The sequence below is a fragment of the Sapajus apella genome, unplaced genomic scaffold (assembly GCF_009761245.1).
Source record: "Sapajus apella isolate SASKATOON/1434 unplaced genomic scaffold, GSC_monkey_1.0 scaffold2, whole genome shotgun sequence".
In the NCBI taxonomy this organism is placed as follows: domain Eukaryota; kingdom Metazoa; phylum Chordata; class Mammalia; order Primates; family Cebidae; genus Sapajus; species Sapajus apella.
In genome coordinates, this window is record NW_022436942.1 from 59,131,330 (window position 1) to 59,151,323 (window position 19,994).

A 19,994-nucleotide genomic window follows, 5' to 3' on the forward strand; every position below is an offset into this window, starting at 1 on the left:
TAGACTCAAGGGTGGGCGGTTGCAAGTTTAGCTTGGGGTTGGGTAGAGTGTGAGGTTGAAAAAAACCTGCGGGAGAGGCCGATGGGGCCCTCAAGGGCAAGGTCGAGGCAGGGAGCAGCCACGCAGACCGAGCCTCGGTGATGATAGTGTCCCTGTCCCACGAGATCCCTGCAACTGCCCTGCGAGGTGGGCACAGCCTCAATGGTTAGCTCCACTTTACAGATGGGAAAATGGAACCTTAGAGACCGTGTCTTAACCAAGGATCACCGGGCTGCTGGTTGGCTGACCGAGGGCCAATAAAGGACTGGATACCCTGCTCCCATTACCCCGGGCGGACCTGGCCCTCTTCAGGGGCTGGTTCCCCCGGCCGGCCGCGAAGTCTCAGCCTTGCACTCACATGGCGACAGTGTGGGCACCGACACTGCATCCTAGAGCCTTGTGTGGTTACCTGCCGCCGCCTGGCTGCCCTCACCGAAGAGTGGGAAGGCGGGAGGACGCGGAGGTTGGAAGTGCTCAAGTCTGACCGCCGGAGCACGCGGGAAGCTTCTCAAACAAACGCCGCGTTTTGCCTCGGCCAGATTTCTTTGCCCTCGGTGCCTCCACATGAGTTGGCACAACCCCAAACGCAATTAAATGGCCTTGACAACAATCGCCCCCCAATTCCTTCCGCGCGGGCCGTTTACAAGGCCTGGTGACCATGACCTTTAGCTCCGAGCCAGAAGCCTCTGGGCGTCCCTGTCGGTGTGGTCTCAGCTTCACACTTGGGAATGGCAAAGCCTCCGGGCGGGCGGCCGGGGGATGGGGGGTGCACCTGACCCGAGGGGGCGTTGAGTGGCCTTCCTTTTCCCCCTGCTTTATCCCGCAATGGGTGCCACCGACTTCTCGGGTCTTGTTCTCCCTCTCCCACTCCTTTTCCCCAGCCAGCTGATTCCAGACGGAGACCCAGCACAACAGGGAAGGAGGGCCGAGAACAGCTCGGACATTCCATCACTCAACCTGTGTGAGTTCGCGCCCTCATCAGATGCGTGGCCGGAATCAGACATCTGTGAGCGCCTCGTGGGAAGACAGAAGCACAAACAGAGGTGACAAGATGATGTATTGGGACAGGTCTGAACTGCTGGGTTCAGTGTTCGGTACTTAGCAGTCATGGACTTCATTAATAGGCGTCCACAGGACAAGGTTGCCACTCTCCCCTGGGCTTTGGTCTCGCAGGCAAACTCTTTTCCAGACTGTCCCCTTGGCTGGGAATCGCACCCAGAGTCACAGGCGGCCAGACTCACCCCATGCGTCCCCAGGTGCGCTCTCCAGTGGAACTTCCTTGGGAAAGGAGACGGTCACGAGAGGCTGTGGCGCGCCTGGGACTCCCCGACCCCTCCCGCGACTTCCCTGCCACCCCGCTTGGCGTGAACCCAGCGGGGATCCCGCCCGACGCCGGTGGCGCCGGGCCAAATCCTTGGCGCGCCTCTCCCGGGCACCTCCCACCGGCAGCGTCGCCCCTCCTCCCTCCCGGCCGCGCGTCCTCCGCGGCTGGTTCAATCCCCGCGGGGATCCGGAGCGCGGCGGCCGGTCTGCGTCCTCTCTCCCGCCACTCTCGCAGCGCCGCCCGGCCGGGAGCCCCCGCGCGCTGGCGGCCCTAGGGGCGAGCGCCGCACACGGACTGGGCGTGCTCAGCCGCGGAGCTCTCGGGCGCCGCCGCGGGAGACAAGCGCACGCACTCGCCGGCTGGGCCGTCCAGGGTCGCGGCGCGCAGGGGGCCGCTCTCGCCGACACCCTGGCCAGCCTGGGCAGGACGCGGGCCAGGATGGCCTCCCTCACCGCATACGGTAACGGGAGGCGCAGTCGTGGGTCTCCCAGGGCGGCGGGGCCGAAGGGAGGGGCCCCGGGAGCAGTGGGAGCACCAGGCGAAACTTCGGGGTTCGCCTCCTCGGGAGGGTCTGGAAGGGAGGGAGCCGGCGGCCGCGCGCCGTACCTGGGACTAAGGGACCGATGCTCCGCGGGGTTGCGGGCTGCGGGTAACCCAGGAATCCGGTGTCTGAGGGTAAAACGCCTCAAATTTGGGAGGGTCTAGGAGACTCGGGACTCCAGAAACATTCCCCTCGCTTCCGACCACTCAGGGGAAGGGACGCGGGTGTTAAGTCCTCTTCTAGAGGGGTGAGGCTTGGAGTTGGGAGATGGGCGTTTAGCCAGAGCTTGTCTTGTCCCTGACTGACCTTGGACAAGTTAAACTTTTCTGCCCCTGCATTTCTCCGTCTGTAAATGAGAGATGAGAACATCTCTCTGACAGAGGCTGTGGAGTTAAAATAATATGCACTGTGACGTGTTTTTAATGCAAACAGGAACTCAGTTTGGAAATAAAAGTTTATGAAAAAGAAAGGCATTCATCGTTCCCCTTCCTATTGTTTTGTTAAATAAATACATATGAATAGATATGTACATATATACATATATACATGTATAGTATTGCACGGTTCTGAAGGAGAAAATCACGGTGTGAAGGCTTCAGGCTCAGCTAGAAATCCCAGAGCGCTCGGGAAGCCAGCAAGTCTTCTTATCAACATTCTTGTTTGTGTGGATAAAGCAATTCTCTTTAGCCCTTTATAAGAAATACTGCTGAGACTTGGTTATAGGAAGCAGAAACTCAAGTAGACCTCCCTCCCTTCCTCTTGCTTGCAGTCAGTTGCTGTGATAAGATCTAGATCTGGCATTTTAAACAGAAAGGCTGCGAGCAATTGATGGGGAATGTTGTGCAGGGACATCTCAACGCCTGGGGTGGGTGGGAGGGAAATTGCTATTCTTTGGTGTAGAATCTTCATTCTCTAGGCCAGTGATGTCTTCTGCTCATTCTACCAAGGTTAACAGGGTCAGTCTCTTTCTCTGGATTTAAATTGTTTAAAAAGATCATTCAGGTGGCTCAGAGGGTTTGCAATTGATGCCTGGGAACAAGTAACAAATTGTGAGCAGATTACAAATTTCAGTCTAGTGGCCTATTTTTCTTTCTTCCTACCTGCCCCCCTCCAGAACATTTTTGCTGGGGTATAAGTTGTTCTTACCTGCATGCACATTTAACACTCAACATTGTGGTTCCTGGGTTACTATCTGGGGATAATTCAACATGCTGATGGCATTTTAGGCATATTCATTGGCAAAACAGCTATTTTTACAATTTTCCTATCAGAGGGATCTGACTTCTCTCTTTTTTTTTTTACATCATTTTAGATTTTGTATGCTGCCCCATGAATACTGTCAGTAATAGGTTTACATAATGATCAGTTCTATACATTTCTAGAAGCTTTAAAAGCTTAATTGACACCCAGGTGGAGAAAATGAAGTCAGAATAAGTGAAATCACTTTGAAAAGAAGTATATTTCAGTAATTAAAGGAAAAAGGTGGCAGATCTTTTTTGTTTTTGGTGATTAAGAATTACACAGGTTTTTCATTAGACTCTTAAAGAGAACTGAAGCAGATTTAAATAAAGATATCAATTAAAATTTCTGCTTGACACATTCTCCTCCTGCTTCCATCCCTAAAATGATGAATATACTTGGCCACAACATCCACATTAATTCTTAGATCTGTAGCAGTGTGACATAAACCATTATAGAATAAATTAGTCCATCAGAGTTTTCAACCTAGTGAGCAAGTTAAGGAAAAAAACACTGAGCACATTTAATACATTCTTCACCCGCTGGATACTGTTGAGATCATTATCTGATGAGAGATTGGCCCAGCCCTGGAATCCTCCACGGATCTTCTGACAATTGAATTCCTTGTAAAAAATGTCTCCTGCCAATTTTGTTGGATTTGGGTTTAGACATCATGATGGGGGATGAACTAAACTTTTTCCCTAGAATTTTTAGTGTTCAATTTTTATATTTAATAGACTGATTTAATAAATGCTTTATTCCAATCTTTAAGCACAGGGTCTGCCAGGAGAGTGAAGTTATACTGTAGACCATGTGTTTTAGGTTCATAAAAAGAGAGAGAAATTTGGCTTATGTAGGCATTTCATTAGCAGCAGCATCTAGTAATCCTCTTTAGCTTCCCTGCTAATACGCATTTCTGATCCTGTTCTTTCTGCATTTTGATCCTGCTCTTTTTGTATTTTGAGCTTTTTTTGCATTTTAGTCTGAATTTTTACTTTCAGGCTGCCATCTAGACTCATATTCTAGAAATGAGAAATGAGATTAGGGTAATCAAAAACTGTAATGCCCTCCAGTAAAAATATGTTCAATGACTGATGTGATTTTTCCAATTCTGGATTTTTAAGGCCTCAACCCTTTATACTCACCACTGATGTTTCTTTTCTTGTCCTTTAAATGGTTTAGGTTCTTCACCACTTTTAACTCTTTATATAACCATGTGCATGAGACTAAGGATGGGAGGCAAATATCTTTTAGAGAGAAATGACTGGGACTTGAATTGTTCCTGGCCATGGGAAAGAAGGCACAGAGGCTATGTACCCCCCTGAACCAGGAAGGGTATTGTGGTTAGACCCGAAGGCCTGGTGTGGACCTGTCAGCCCCTGGTGAGGCTTAATAAGGGGCTAAAAGAGCTGACAGAGCACAGCGATAGCTGTTTCAGATAGGGAAGACCTCTCTGAGGAGATACTTGAGCAGAGAGCTAAATGAAGAAAAGGGATGAGGCATTCCATTATATGGGGAAAGAAGATTCTTGGCAAAGTCAGCAGTAAGTACAAAGGCTCTGAGGTAGGAATGAGCTTGTCACATTCAAGGCTAGCTGGAAGGTCACTGTGGCTAAAGCAGAGAGGGCAGGTAAAAGACAGGAAGGTAGGGCAGGTAAAAGACAGGAAGGTAGGGCAGTCTGAGCTGGTGTTGCTATAGAACTCCTCTCCCTCATTTTCCTCCTACGTCTTGATTTTTTGTGTGGGGATTTTTTCTTTCTGCTACTGCTGATGTTTGCCTGGGTTCTATTGACCTTTTAAATAATTTCACTCTCAACCATTTGGATGACATTGATTCGATACCTCCCAGATGTTAAACAGTGGCCCCATATACGGAGTCTCTCTCTTAGTGGGAGACCTGTAAACTGGAGCAACAAAGTTTTCAGAGTTGTAAGTAGAAGTGTGGGGTGTGCCTGGACATGAAGATAATAATCATGGCACTTTATGTGAATTAGCTCAGTTAATCTTCACAACAACCTTTGAGAAACTCATCCAAAGTCAGCCCTATATTCATTTGAAGAAATTGAGGCACAGATAGGTTAAGGAACTTACTTAGAGAGTGTAGTAAGAGCTAAGCCTAACTGTGGAATGTGGGAATCAAATGGGGCAAGAAGACACAAGAGCCTAGGACATCATTCCTCCTCCACGACTTTATCTTTATTCAGATGACTCCTACATAGAAGTCACCAACTCAGAACTTCTTTCTTGCATGTGCTATGTTTGTATAGTTAGCTGTCTGCTAGACTACCTGTATGCTCTTCTCTCTTTGTGTTAGCGTCACAAACTCAATGTGTCCAAAACAACCCCCATCTTCCTTTCCTGTCCCTATTTCCTATAGAATATCTCCAACTACCAAACTCCAACTATGTGCTAGGCTGTAGCCTGAACCTAGGGTTACCAGAACAAATAAGATCTCCCACTGTTTCTCTCACAGATGGCCATGTCAGTTGGAGGGGACAGACTCCTAAACAGATAATTATAATGCAGTGTTGTAGGGGAAGGGCTGGGTAGGGTGAGGGATAGGCCTGAACAGTTTCCCGGAGGAGGAGATTGGGAGAAGGCCAACTGGGAGACGGAGGGCATTCGAGGGAGCAACAACAACATGAACAAAGATAAAGGGGAGAAATGTCAGGGGTGTGAAGGCAGCCGCTAGTAGCATGTGCTGGTAGGTGGAATATGATATCTGAGACAGAGTGGCTAGAAGTTGAAAGGGGCCAGCATGCTCTGCCCAGTCCCCTGGAATCCTGGAAGTCATTGTGGAGTCCTCCTTTACCAGCACATATTAACAATGACCTTGAGTACATTTTATGTTTTTTTGAGACAAGGTCTTGCTCTGTTGCCCAGGCTGGATTGCAGTGGCATGGCTCATTGCAGCCTCAACCTCCCGGGCTCAAGCAATCTTCCTTCTTCAGCCTCCAGAGTAGCTGGGACCACAGGTGTGGGCTACCATGCCAGGCTAATTTTTAATTTTTTCTTTTAAAGTAGAGACAGGATCTTGATAAGTTGTCTAGGCTGGTCTTGAATTCCTAGACTCAAGTGATCCTCCCGCTTCAGCTTCTCAAATCTCTGCTGGGATTACAGGTGTGAGCCACCATGCCTGGCCTGACCTTGAGTAAATTAATTCACCTCCTATGCCTCAGTTTTCTCAACTGTAAAATGGGGTCACTATGAAGTTTAAATGCAATAGTACTGGCAAGTGCGTGGGAGCAGTACATAGTGAGTACTCAGTGAGCATTAGGTATTACCATCAATTCCTTCTCCTAGCCAGTATACTCTCAATCACCAACTCGTGTTGGTCCTTTTTCCTTAACACATTTCAACTTTGCTTTCTCATTGCCCTGCCCACTGCTCTTATGCTAGTCCAGGCCACCTTTATTGCCCACTTTGGCTGCAATAGCAGCCTCCCAGCTGGTTCCTCTGCCTCTAGTCCTGGCTCCTTTGGATTACGCTTGCACATCTGATCCTGTTGTTCCCTGTTTAAAATTCTTCAATGACTCTCCTCTGTGTAGGGGTCAAAATTGAACCTCCTGCCCTTCTCTCTTGTTGCCCTTGACCTAGCATCCCACCCTTTTGGGAGGAGGTGGTTTGGTGGGAGGTTTCTGGACCTTGGTGCATGCTCTGAACACACACCCTCCTTCTTTACAAGTCTCCCTCTCCTTTCCCCTTGACATTCTCTATCTGACTTGGTGCTTCTCCTGGGACTTCTTAGGGTAAGTCCTTTCCATAGCAGGTTCTCATTTTGTATTACAATGAATACTCCCCTCTGTGGGTTGTAAAACTCAGAAGGCAAGGACCAGCTATTTTATCTTTGTGTTCCTGATGCCTTGCACAGCGCCTGGCACATAGTAGGTGACCAGTGCTTGGCTGTGTGACTGACTGAGGGACTGAATGCAGTATAGCAGGGGGCAGTACACCATGCACAAGTTTTAAAAACTCCTTTTTCCTGTTGCAAATAATAAACAAAATAACTTTTACCCTTCAGAAAAGACGAAAGAAGAAAAGCGTCCAGACCACATGGTGAGATCAGATGCATGCTAGCTGACTGGGACTAAAGCTTCAGCTACTAGATAGATCCAAGGAGTTCTTTGGTGACTTCTCTTGTTTTTGCCCTATACCACCTGACATGCTTGTCATTATGCAGCCAAGACACTCATGGTCAACACTGATTAGGATCCTTTTGATTAAGAAGCTGCAGCAAAGCATGTACAGATTATTCTTTGACCTTCAGCCCTTCATATTTTGTAAATTTCTTTGTGGGGTAAAGTTAAATCAACTTATTTTTGATTCTGAGAAGCAGCATTTTAATTCTTTCCTTTAAAATGTTATGTTTTTTGTGATAGTGTCATAGTCTGCTCGGGGCTGCTGTATAACAAAATTCCAGAGTCTGGGTGGCTTAAATTACAGACGTTTATTTCTCATAGTTCTGGAGGCTGGATGTACATGATCATGGTGCTGACAGGCTTAATGTATGGTGAGGGCCTGTTTCCTGGCTTGTAGACAGTCACCTCTTGCTGTCTGCTCACATGGCCTTTCCTTGGTGCATGCTCAGGGACAGAGTGGGATCTCTCCGTCTCCTATAAGGGAACTAATCCCATCACCAGGGTCCCATCCTCATGAACAAATCTAACCCCAATGATGTCCCAAATGCCCCATCCCCAAATACCATCACACTGGGGTTAGTTAGGGCCTTAACATATGAATTTTGGGAGGACACATTCAGCTCACAACAAATAGCAATGTGGACTCTTCTACTAGAATGTATTCCTAGACACACAGTCCACAGCTCCCAAGGAAGTTTCTAGAACAAACAATTTAACCTAGGCTTTGTGAGTGCTTACTGTGTGTCAGGCACTGTTGTAGGTTCAGGAAGCAAAAACAAAAACTGCCTGGCTCATGAATCTTAGGGTGTAATATTAAGGCATGAATGTTTACCTCCTAATGATAATGAAAATAGAAGATAAGATTTTCAACACTGAATCAAGTAGGTGTAAGTAGGAAAGGAAAGGCTTTTCTCTAATTAGGGTTCACGAAAGGGCTTTTGTCACAGTGCCTGCTGCTAGAAGTGGAATCAAAGGGAAGCCGGGATAATGAGCACCAGACACAGTATTTAAAATGCAGGAAAGGTGATTCAAGTATCTGAAAGCTTACTGTAGGCTTTGGCAAACATTTCTTGTGCCTTCTATGCATTGGGCCGAGGGCACAGTCTGTGGATGCAAGATGAGTAAGAGATGGCCTTGTCAGGGGAGTCTGGGTCTCACTCAGGTCTGATGCAGGTTGCAGAGGAGCATACTACTAGAACTATTACTGCTTCAACTAGTATCTGTCCTGCCTGTCTTCTAGTGAAGTGACACATAATAAAGCAAATGAAAAAACGTTATGAAAACAGCAATTCTGTCTTTATTTTATCACAGTAATAAAGAGATCTGTTTGTATAGGAAAAGCTCTTTCCAGTGGAAACACACTTTATATCCTCTGATTGATTTTTCAGCACCTTAGGGAGAGACTTCCCAAGCTACCACTTTCTGCCTGAGACTAGCCTGTGTCTACTATATGCTTTTTGAATGAATGAATTTGTCACAATAAAAAGAAAGTCCAGACCCAGGAGGTCAGGTGAGGATATAGAGATTACCCAGCTAGGAGGAAACAATAGGTCTTGAATATTAACTTTTTCATAAACCTATAAAATACATAGCAAACATGAACTAAATCAATACATTGATATTTCTGAGGAACACAAACATGTATACATGTACATACAGAAGTAAACTATGTGTTTTTCTTACTAGTTGGTTCTCTAGAACCTTTTATAAACAATTTAGAGTTCTTTAAAAAAAATAAGATGCAGTAAGTAGTTGTAACTCACTCTATACAATAAACATGTATTTTGTAAATTAAATGATATTTCTAGTGTGCCAGTGTAGGTAGTTATTAACAGGATCAGATGGGGAATATTTTTGCAAAGTCAATAGTTACGCATCATTCTTCTGTTTGGTAAGTTTTTGGGTTTCATCTGTCTGCATATATAAGCAGACTTATAATATGTTTCGAAAGGTTTAATGAAAACCTTTTCTTTGTGAAATTTCTTCTTACTTTCTTGTGAGGGAGATGTTTGTTTGCTCAGGCTTTGTGGATTGTGGATTGTGGATTCCAGGAAAAGGCTTTACCTCAGCTTCTAGTCCCTGTGTCTTTGTTTGGGAAATTGGTATCTTAACTGTCAACCTGGCCCATGCCTAAAATAAGGACTTTGAAGCTTCATAGTTTATAAACAATAATCAAGCAATTATAAGAACTAACAAAATTTTCCCAAATCAGAGTGAAGTGGATGACATGAAGATGAATAACTTAAAACAATTGCTTCAGTAAATGTTACTTACTTTTTGGGCTAGACTCCTGTCAGGATATCAGTTCTGGTTCTTCCACTTTCTAGTTGTGTGAGTAAGAGCAAATGACTTAATCCTCCAGATGCCATGGCCTCAATGAAAGGGTAGGAGCCCATCATTCTTGTATTTCTAGCAATCTGAGCGGTCACCCCTCAGAACCCAGCCTAGTTTTGGTTGCCAGTCTAACTTGCCATTTACCTGTTGATGTGAAAACCACTCAGCATTTCCTGTTCTTATGACTCTTGGGTAATTTTTTCAAGCAATGTCCTCTCACCTGAAATTACTTGGAGATGGACGTCTCCTCATGGTAGTTATGTGATGTGTTCATTTGGTAATTTTCATTGAGTTGCACGCTTGGGATTTGGGCATTTTACTGTATCTGTTTTAAACTTCAATCAAAAAGTATTTCCTTTCTTTTTGTTTTTATGGCCTTTCTGCCTTGGGGCAGGTCTTTCTTGAAAAGAAGCTTTTTGAATCACACGATGGTTGTTATTTCACTCCCCAGCCTCAGTCTTTGCGTACTCTGAACTAATAGATTTCTTCTGTTTCTCCCTTCCTGATCACACTCCTAATTATCCGATTCCTAGCACAGGACAGATCACACAGGTCCTTTAAAAGTCTTTGGCTGATTCCTAAGGCTTTGAGGGTTTTGCTTATGGACCTTAAAGTTAAGCTGTAGATCAATGCTTTCAGTTTAATGAGACTGCAACTCATTTGAGCATCTTGTTAAAATGAAAATACTGATTTAGTAGCTCCGGGGAAGCCTGGAATTCTGCATTTCTTTTTTTCTTTTCTTTCTTTGATTTTTTTGGAGACAGTGTCTCGCTCTGTCACCAGGCTGGAGTGCAGTGTTGCAATCTTGGCTCACTGCAACCTCCGTCTCCAGGGTTCAAGCAGTTTTCCTGCCTCAGCCTTCCGAGTAGCTGGGACTACAGGCACACGCCACCACGCCCAACTAATTTTTATATTTTTAGTAGAGACGGGGTTTCACCATGTTGGCCAGGATGGTCTCAATCTCTTGACCTTGTGATCCGCCTGCTTCGGCCTCCCAAAGTTCTGGGATTACAGGCGTGCGCCACTGGACCCGGCCAAATTCTGCACTTCTGATGGACTCTCAGGTGGCGTGGCTGCGGCTGTTCCAGAGACTGCACTCAGGAGCAGAGTGGTAGAGAACAGTAGTTAGTGCTTATGTAGTGAATGTTACCATGACTTTCGCAGGTGAACTGTATAAAGTGGCCCTGGTTAAAGGAACTAGACTTGGAATTTTATTCTTCTAATTTAGACATTTTATTGTGTTTTGCTTGATATAAATCTGCTATATTCTCTATTTTGTTTGGCCAGTAGTGCAACATTAAAAAAAAAACTTTTTAAAAAATTGGTAATTTATACATACACACAGAAAAGTGCACAGATAATAATGTTTAATAGTTGTCCTGGCAACCCCCCATTCCCTAAAAAGGACTTCTACTCTGATTTTCATCATCATAGATTAAGGTTGAAAAACATTGCTGCTAATGATATTGATTTATTTTTTAATTGTTGAGATTTGCTTTATGGTCTAATGTATGGTCAAGTTTTATAATACTTCACCATGGGCTTAAGAAGAATGTATATTCTCTGACTGTCAGATGAAGCATTCAGTAACTGTCCATTAAATTGAGATTAATTGTACTGTTCAAATTTTCAGTGTTTTTACTAAAGTTTTGCTTGTCCAAGCAATCAGTTATTAAGTATGTTAAAATTATTCTTCTGATGGTAGGTTTGTCTGTCACTTCCTGTAGTTCTGTTAATTTTTGCTTCATAGGTTTCAGATTATTTTATTCTGGCCATATAGATTTAACATTTGCTTATATCTTCTTGGAGAATTGAACTTTGAACGTTTTATCATTATTACTCACCACCTTTATCCTTAATAATGCTTTTTGTCTTAAAGCCTTTTTCATTTAAAACTAATATAGGTACCGTGGGTTTATTTTGGTTAGTATTTGTTTGCTTCATCTTTATAAGTATTTTACTTTCAGTATTTGTGTCCTTATGTTTTAGATGTTTCTCTTACAAATAGCATTTAGTTTTTATTTAATTATTATTATTATTTTTTTTAGAAATCCGTCTCATAGTCTCTTAAACAGCAAATTTAGACCATTTACATGTATTGCTATTACTACTATATTTGAACTTATTTCTACCATTTTACTTTGTACTTTCTCTGTGTTTTTTCTGTGATTTTTCCCCTCATTTATTTCCTTTTTTAAAGTTGAACTTTTTTGTTAAATTCCTTCTCCCACTGTTTCTCACCATACCCCTATCTCTATCCCTTTGAACACAACGAACTGGTTTGGAACTTTAGTGTATTTCTGCTGTTTTAATAATTGCCCTTGTACTTTTACTTCAATCTTACTTAACAAATTCTATGCCTATTCATTCTATTTTATTTAATGAACTCTAAATTTAATACGTTAACCTCTCCTGTGAACAATACTTTGACATTGAGCACCCAGCTCCTGGCTCGTATACTATTATTGTTTAGTATTTTACTTTTATGCTTTTTAAAACCCTCCTACAGTAGACATTAAAATTATTATTTTGGCCAGGCGAGGTGGCTCACACCTGTAATCCCAGCACTTTGTGAGGCTGAGGTGGGAGGATCACAAGGTCAGGAGATCAAAACCATCCTGGCTAACATGGTGAAACCCTGTCTCTACTAAAAATACAAAAAATACAAAAATGAGCCAGGTGCGGTGGTGCATGCCTATAGTCCCAGCTACTCAGGATGCCGAGGCAAGAGAATAATTTGAACCCAGGAGGTGGAGGTTTCAGTGAGCTGAGATCGTACCACTGCACTCCAACCCAGGCAACAGACTCCATCTCAAAACAAACAAACAAAAAATATTATTTTATATCCACAGTAGAGTTGCTTACATATTTACAAGAATTCCACATTCAGTGGAAAGGCATAAATAGGCACTGTGCTTTCTTTTTCACGGTGGTTAGGATGAAAGGTAAGATAGTTTGAGTGCTGACATGGGCCTGATTTTCTTTTGTTGTAAGATTGTATTGTTTATGATTATGCCCCCAAATAATTGGAGACAAATACAATGTGTTTCAGTTTTGTCCACACTTTTTTTGCTGAACAGTCTTCTGAAAACAGAGTAGATCCTCTTCCCTATGGAGCCCCAATGCCTAGCATATCAAATAACTGACTGTCAAAGATGTAACACCAGATACAGGAGGAACCTGCTTAACCCAGCTTGTGATACTAATCTGTCCTCCTTCTGAATTTGCCTCTTTTCTCAATTGCTTTTCTATTGTAAGAGAAACTTGGATTCTGATTCCAGCTTTGTGACTTCCTGTGAGTGTGACTCTGGGCAAGTTCTTTAATTTTTTTGAGCCTCTAATTCCTCATCTGTATAATAGGATAATCATACTTACCTTAAAAGAGTTGTTTTGAAGCTTAAATAATGGATATAAATTAAATTATAAATGTTTAGCATAGTGCCTGACAAAGAGTGGGTGCTCAGTAACTGATGGTGTCTAATTCCACCGCCTTTTCTTTTTCCTAGATACCTTTATAGAATTTGTGTTCTAGGTTTGTCCTGCCATAATAGCTGCACCTCTTTAGTTCTTTAAAAAAGTTACAGTGAACTATAATATAGATGTAGACAAGTGAGGAAGAAAAATGTTTAATGTATAATTATGAAATTAATATTGTGTAGCCACCACCTTGGTTAAGAAATAGAATACTTCCAGAATCACCGAACCCACCCCCGCCCCATACTCTTTCATAATGCAAACTCACTTGTTCCCACCAATGGAACCACCGTACTGACTTTTTGCTAATTATTTTGTTGCTTTTTATTTTTGCTAATTATTTTGCAAATAATAAAAAAATAAATTTTTTTGGCTATTTTGTTGCTTTTTATTTTTGCTATTATTTTGCAAATAATAAAACAATAAAAATAATTGTTTGCTAATTATTTTGTGCTAATTATTTTGTTGCTTTTCCTTACAGTTTTACCATCCATTATGCATTAATGAACAATATAATTTAATTGTGTTTGTTGTTGAAGTTTTTATAAGTAAAATCACATATCTTATTTTCAGGTTGCTTCTTTCATTCCATATTTTGCTTGTGAGACCCATTCATAATATTTTGTGTAGATCTACTTTATTAATTTTCTTTGCTATATGGATTCATCTTGTGGATATCTTTGTTTCTTATAAGTATGAAATAAAAATATATCTGAAGGTTGTAGTGAGCCAAGATTGCACCGTTGCACTCCAGCCTAGGCAACAAGAGCAAAATTCTGTCAAAAAAAAAAAGCTAATACTAATTGAACATGTTGGTGAAGCTAACACTAATTGAACAGGTAGGTCCTGTTATATAAAGACTTTCTCATTTATTAAATAATCTAATGCTCACATAATCTTATAGGTCCCTTTATTATTCCTGTTTTACATATGAGGAAACAGAGCCACACAGAGAAGAAATAATGTGTCCAGGAGTTGGCCCAGGCTGTTTAATCTGGATACTGACCCTAAAATCCACAATGTTCATTAATCTCATTCATAGTCTCAAGTTTTCCCACTAGTTACATGATTTTTTCATTTAATTCGAGGTGGTTCTTAAAGCATTAAATGGATATTCAGGCTCTTCTGTAAAATCTAGCCTTTTTGTTTTAGTTCCAGTGGGTAGGAACACCTTCCTTCATGTCATCACTTTGTATTGCCATGGCTCTTTATACTTTTGCTCTTGGAGTCTTTTCAAAATATTGCCACCAAAATTATTGCCCTGGTTTTACCATTCAGACTTGATTCAAATTGGCATAGTTATGCTGTTCAAGTTTGTTTATTGCCTCTCCCTAGACATTCATTTCCTAATTGAAGCATCCTGCTTCTTTGTTGATTACTAATTTCTCATTATACTTTTCTTCATTCCTTTTCTCCTCTCCATTCACAGTCATTTCTGTGCTTGTAAATCTCTCTCTGTCTCTCTGATTGTATACATATTTGATGCCACTGACCTGTACTTTGAAGGTCTTCTTCCTTCCAAAATCTTACAAGGATAGATCCCTAGAGAAGGGTTTAAAAAAAATAAGGAATGACAACTTTAGAGTATTTAGTTCGGTATGTGTTAAGTCTGGATTTTATTGATTTAGCAGATTCCACGAATATAGACGGAATTATTTGCTAACTATGTATTTTATGTAGCTGATTTATTTTTTTAAACCATACCTCCTCCCTGCCCCCAATAAGTGAGATAAGTACTATTGTCACCATTTGCAGATGGAGGAACCAGTACTTAAGGAAATTAAACAGCTTGGCCATGTTCAAAGAGGTTAAGTGTAGCAAAGCTGGGTTTCCAACTTAGGTCTTCTGACTCTCACCCCAGTGCTCTTTGATTGCAGCAACCTCTCTGAAATTAATAGGAAGGAGAATTAGTCATTTATTTGTTCCTTAATTTTGTTTCTTCCTTTTTTAAAACCAGCGAACATTCATTGAGCATTTACCTTATGCAAGCCACGGCACTAACCTCTGGAAATTGCAAATTGAATAACATGTAGGTCTGCCCCGGACAAACTCATAGTAGAGGAGATGTGTAAACCAGTGCAGTCTTGCATGCCCAGTGCTATTACTGGAGGTGTGGCTAGCTGTACAGGAAGCATTCTAGAGATTGGAGATGGTTTGGAGATGTTTCTTAGGGAAGGAGTTGGCCACATACACTTGCTAGAATTAGTTTTCCCATATTAAAAACAGTTTTTAAAATATTTCCTAGCATTTACCTTTCTGTTTGTGAACCTGCAGCGGCCTCTGAGAGCCACTACTGTTTCTCTCTCCTCTGGCTTGCTACTGCTTTTGTCAGTATTTCCCAACTGCTTTCAAACCAAGGGCACCTATAGACAACCCCTTAAAGATGAATCCTATTTCCTGGCTTCTCTGTCCAGGTACCGGCTGTTCTTTCCTCCTAAGAACATTCTCTTACAAAGCCATCTTTTCTGCAATCCACAGTGTGTTCCCATTAAAGTCTGAATTGATATATTTTTGGGACCTTTTCTCTTTGGATGCATTTGACTAAATCTTAATAATCATTTCTTCCCCTCAGATGTATACTTTTCACCATTATGGATCAGAATTTTCTTATTGTCACATAATGTTCAAATGTTTCCTTTAGGCCAGTTTTGCAACTTTTTAACATGACTTTTCTAACCTGTAGTGATTTATATTAGATAATGTGTATTTATTGTGTTATTTTAAAATCACTTATACCCTATGTTGTTGTTGTTTTAAGAGTTAATTTTTAAGACCAGTTTTAGGTTCACAGTAAAATTAAAAAGAAGTTACAGAGTTCTCAAACACCTCCTGTCCCCACATATGCTCCCCTGTTATCAATATCTCCCACTGGTGTGGGTACATTTGCTACAATCGATGAACCTACATCAACATGTCATAATCACCTAAAGTCCATAGTTTACACTGGGGCTCACCCTCGGTGTTGTGTATCCTATGGGTTTGGGTAATTTAATAATGACATGTATCCACCGTTATAGTATCATTCAGACTAATTTCATTGCCTTAATAATCCTATGCGCCCTTCCGGTTTATTTCTTCCCTTCATTCTGATCCCTGGCAACCACTAATGTTTTTATTGTCTCCATAGTTTTGCCTTTTCAAGAATGTCAGATAGTTGGAATCATAAAGAATTTGGCCTTTTCAGATTGTTTTCTTTAACTTAATATTATGTATTTAAGGTTCCTCCATGTCTTTTCATGGCTTGATAGCTCATTTCATTCTAGTGCTAAATAATATTCCATTGTCTGGATATAACACAGTATTATTTTCCACTCCTCTATGGAAGGACATCTTGGTTGCTTCTAAGTTGTGGCAATTATGAATAAAGCTGCTATAAACGTCTATATGTAGGTTTATGGGTAGACATAAGTTTTCAGTTTCTTTGGGTAAATACCAAAGAGTGTGATTGCTGGATGGTGTGGTAAGAGCATGTTTAGTTTTGTAAGAAATTGCCAAACTGTCTTCTAGAGTGGCTGTACCATTTTATATTCTCACCAGCAATGAATGAGAAGTCCTGTTGCCAGCATTTGGTCTTGTCAGTGTTACAGATTTTGGCTATTCTAATAAATGTGTAGTAGTAGTTTATTTTTGTTTCAATTTGAATTTCTCTGGTGTCTGATATGGAGCATCTTTTCATGTATGTATTTGCCATCTGTATATCATCTTTGGTGATGTGTCTGTAAAAGTGGCCCATTTTTTTTAAGTCAGCTTATTTTCTTATTGTTGAGTTTTAAGGGTTCTTTGTATATTTTGGATAACAATCCTTTATCAGATATGTATTTTACCAGTATTTTCTCCCAGTCTGTGGCCTGTCTTCTTATTCTCTTTGTATTCTCTTTCATAGAGTAGCAGTTTTTAATCCCTCATACCCATTATTTTTTCGTGGATCTTGTCTTTGGTGTTATATCTAAAACATCACTGCCATCTAGATTTTTTTTCTGTGCTATCTTCTAGAAGTTTTTAAATTTTGTGTTCCTGCAATGTTTCATAAACAATTTCAAGTACTCCTGATCTAGATTTGAGCGTTGTTCTGCCACGTGCTGTCAGTGTGACCTTGAGCAAGGCACTCACCCACCCGGAGTCTCAGCCTTTCCATCAGAGATGTGGGGGTGGCGCCTACCTTGTGCATGAAATGTTGTGTGTGAAAATGCTGATATGCAATGCACCTGTGAGGCTTTGATTTCTTTTGCACACCCCTCCCCCACCGCCTAGAATATTTTCTGTTCACCTTAATGAGGAATTTGATGCCTGTGCTGCACTTTTAGCCTTTGAGGGCATTGCATCCACTCCTCTCTGTCTCCACTGCCACTCTACCCATGGTTTGACCACCACTGATTTCTCATCAGAATACTGCAGCAGCCTTGCAAATAAGTCTTTCTACTCTCATCTTGCTTTCCTCCAGTCTGTCCTGAAACCTGCCACAAAGTAATCTTTCTAAAATAAAAATAGGATCTTGCTTTCTAGGCAGAAGCCAAACTTGTTAACTTGGTTTATATGACCCTTTGCAACCTGGCTGCTGCTCGTCTCTCCTTCCCTTACTGCATTCAGCTGCTAACTCAGGCAGCTGCCTATGGCCTCTCTGCCTCCAGAGGACGGAGGATGGGGATGATATCTCCTCTGCCTGCATCTTTTCGATCAATTCATCTACCTTTTGCCCAGTCAGATAGCACTCACCTTTTAGGTTTTCATTTGGATGTTATTTTCCTCCAGGAAACCTTACCTGATATTCTTTGCTACATAGTTCAGATCAGGCATCCTCTCTCTTGTCTCACCACCGTGACCCCAACTGCCCAAGCACCCTTCATCTCCCATTGTAATAATGGTGACATGAAACGGCAATTGCCTGGGTTGTTTATGGAAATGTTCTGAGTGCCCATCCCAGAGTCTGGCACCTAGCTCTCTCTAAGTGTCAGTGGGTGAACCAGTGGATGAGTATGAGAGACTACCTGTGTCACAGACACAGAGAGCTGGTTTATTTGCTGCCAGTCATATATTTACATTGTGTTCATGGTGTCTACCAGGTTATAATTGACCTTCTTGTCTTTTATTTTCTTAACAGACAGAGATGTGAGCAGCGGAAGTTATAACCTTTCCTCTGCAACAACGGGCAGCTACTACAGTTGTGTCAGCCAGATCACCATAGGTGAGCACTTGTATCATTTTGATTTATAAAAAAAAATATTGTCTGGAAAAGCTGGGGGTCGAGGGAGCAGCTGGGGAAGGAGAGGAGAGAAAATATAAATGCATAGACATTTATTTTCAGAATTGGAGCAATTGCTTGTGGATTCACCTTTCTGGATCGCCCCCTTGTGGATTTTTACTGCTTTTGCATGGAATTAGATAGAGGAAGTGTCATCTTTTATTCCCAGATCTTCATCATTTGCTTTAACTCTTTCGTTCATGTAGCAATTGTACTGTTACGCACTTGATAGTACAATTGAGTTACATTTTAAAGATTTATACTAATCTATTTTTAAAAGAAATTGTGTAAGTGCAAACTGAAAATGCGCAGTGAAAGTCTACTCTTTGCTTTTTGGAGAACATGCTAAGCAAGTGTTAGTGTGATGCTGAACATCAAAGTGAGACTTTCTCCTTGTTATGCTCACTCAACCTTAAACACTGGTTCCTTTGGTAGAAAGTAGAAGAGTGACCTGCACCATTTTTATTTTGGTTGGGTCCTTCTTTCTATTTCCTTTCAAAACTTTCTTGATTCTAGAATATTGGGCAGTGACTTAGACATCAGAAAAGAAAACTGAAGATTATAGTTACAGCTTATGCTTGTTTTGTACTTATTACCTGCCAGCTTCTCTTGGCTCCCTGCATTCATTATTTTATCATAACTCTGTGAGGAAGTTACTGTTATTTCTCCATTTTACTGATGAGGAAATTTGCCCTTTGCCACCCAGCTAGAAATTAATTACCCAAGATTTCAATTTAGGCCTGTTTGACACTAAAGCCCATACTCTTAAACCCTATGCGATGATTTCTCAAACTCCAGCAATGTGGATGCCTATACAAAGCATTAATGATGAACCTCTAAAATTGATTTAAATTATTTTTATTATGAGATTACCTAAGTACGTTCAAACATAGAACTGCATATAGACACCTTGTATTCCAAATAGCCATTCAAATTGATTTTGCAAATCAGATTTAACATTCTGTAACCCAAATAAAAATACAAATTTACCACACTAATTTAGTATGATTTATGTTGTTATTTTGCTGAAATGCAGTCACTGTTTGTAATGCAATGTGGTACTGGCTGCAGTGATGTTGGTTCTTCAAGTTCAGTACAGTTTTACTGCTAGGTACTTCACGATGACTATGCATTGCTGCCACCTTTCTGAGTTCAACACCCTGTGAAATCTCTGTTAATGCTCACTTATGTTATCAGATCTTCATTTGGCTTGAATGTAACTTGAGATATCCATCTCTCCCCTTTTCTCATTCATTGTACTGATTGGTGCCAAACCTGATGGAAACACAAAAGTAAACCCAGGCATTAAAATTAAGTGGCAGGACTTGGTCCAGAATATGCTAATATTAACTTTTAAATGAAAAACAGGGAGAGTTTAAAAATTCTCATGGAGACCTCACAGACTCTGGTTTGAAAACACTGAGTAACCTAAAATGCCATTCACAGAGACATTAGACATTGGACATTAACTAAGTCATAAGAGGTCATTTGGGGTTCAGAGTAGGAGGATGATGAGATGAACATATGGATGAGGGAAGATTATTCTGGTGGTGAACAGGATAAAGTTCATGTGGGAGAATCTGGTGTCGTAACAGAGTTAGTGGCCATGACTGTGGTCTTGACATGATACAGAAATAAACTAGGGAGGTGGGTTGCAGAGGCAGGT

General features: G+C 41.6%; 1 protein-coding gene across 2 annotated transcripts in view; it reads left to right on the forward strand.

The window, feature by feature from the left end:
• Window positions 1-1,735: 1,735 nt before the first annotated feature.
• The window catches only part of ANO4 (anoctamin 4), a 398,033-nt gene continuing 379,774 nt past the window's right edge, over window positions 1,736-19,994 (forward strand). For both annotated transcript variants that reach the window (XM_032298965.1, XM_032298973.1), the window contains exons 1-2: window positions 1,736-1,823; window positions 18,188-18,271. In XM_032298965.1, coding sequence (XP_032154856.1) covers window positions 1,802-1,823; window positions 18,188-18,271 — 106 coding nt within the window. In that variant the 5' untranslated portion in view covers window positions 1,736-1,801. The remainder of the gene's footprint in view (window positions 1,824-18,187; window positions 18,272-19,994) is intronic.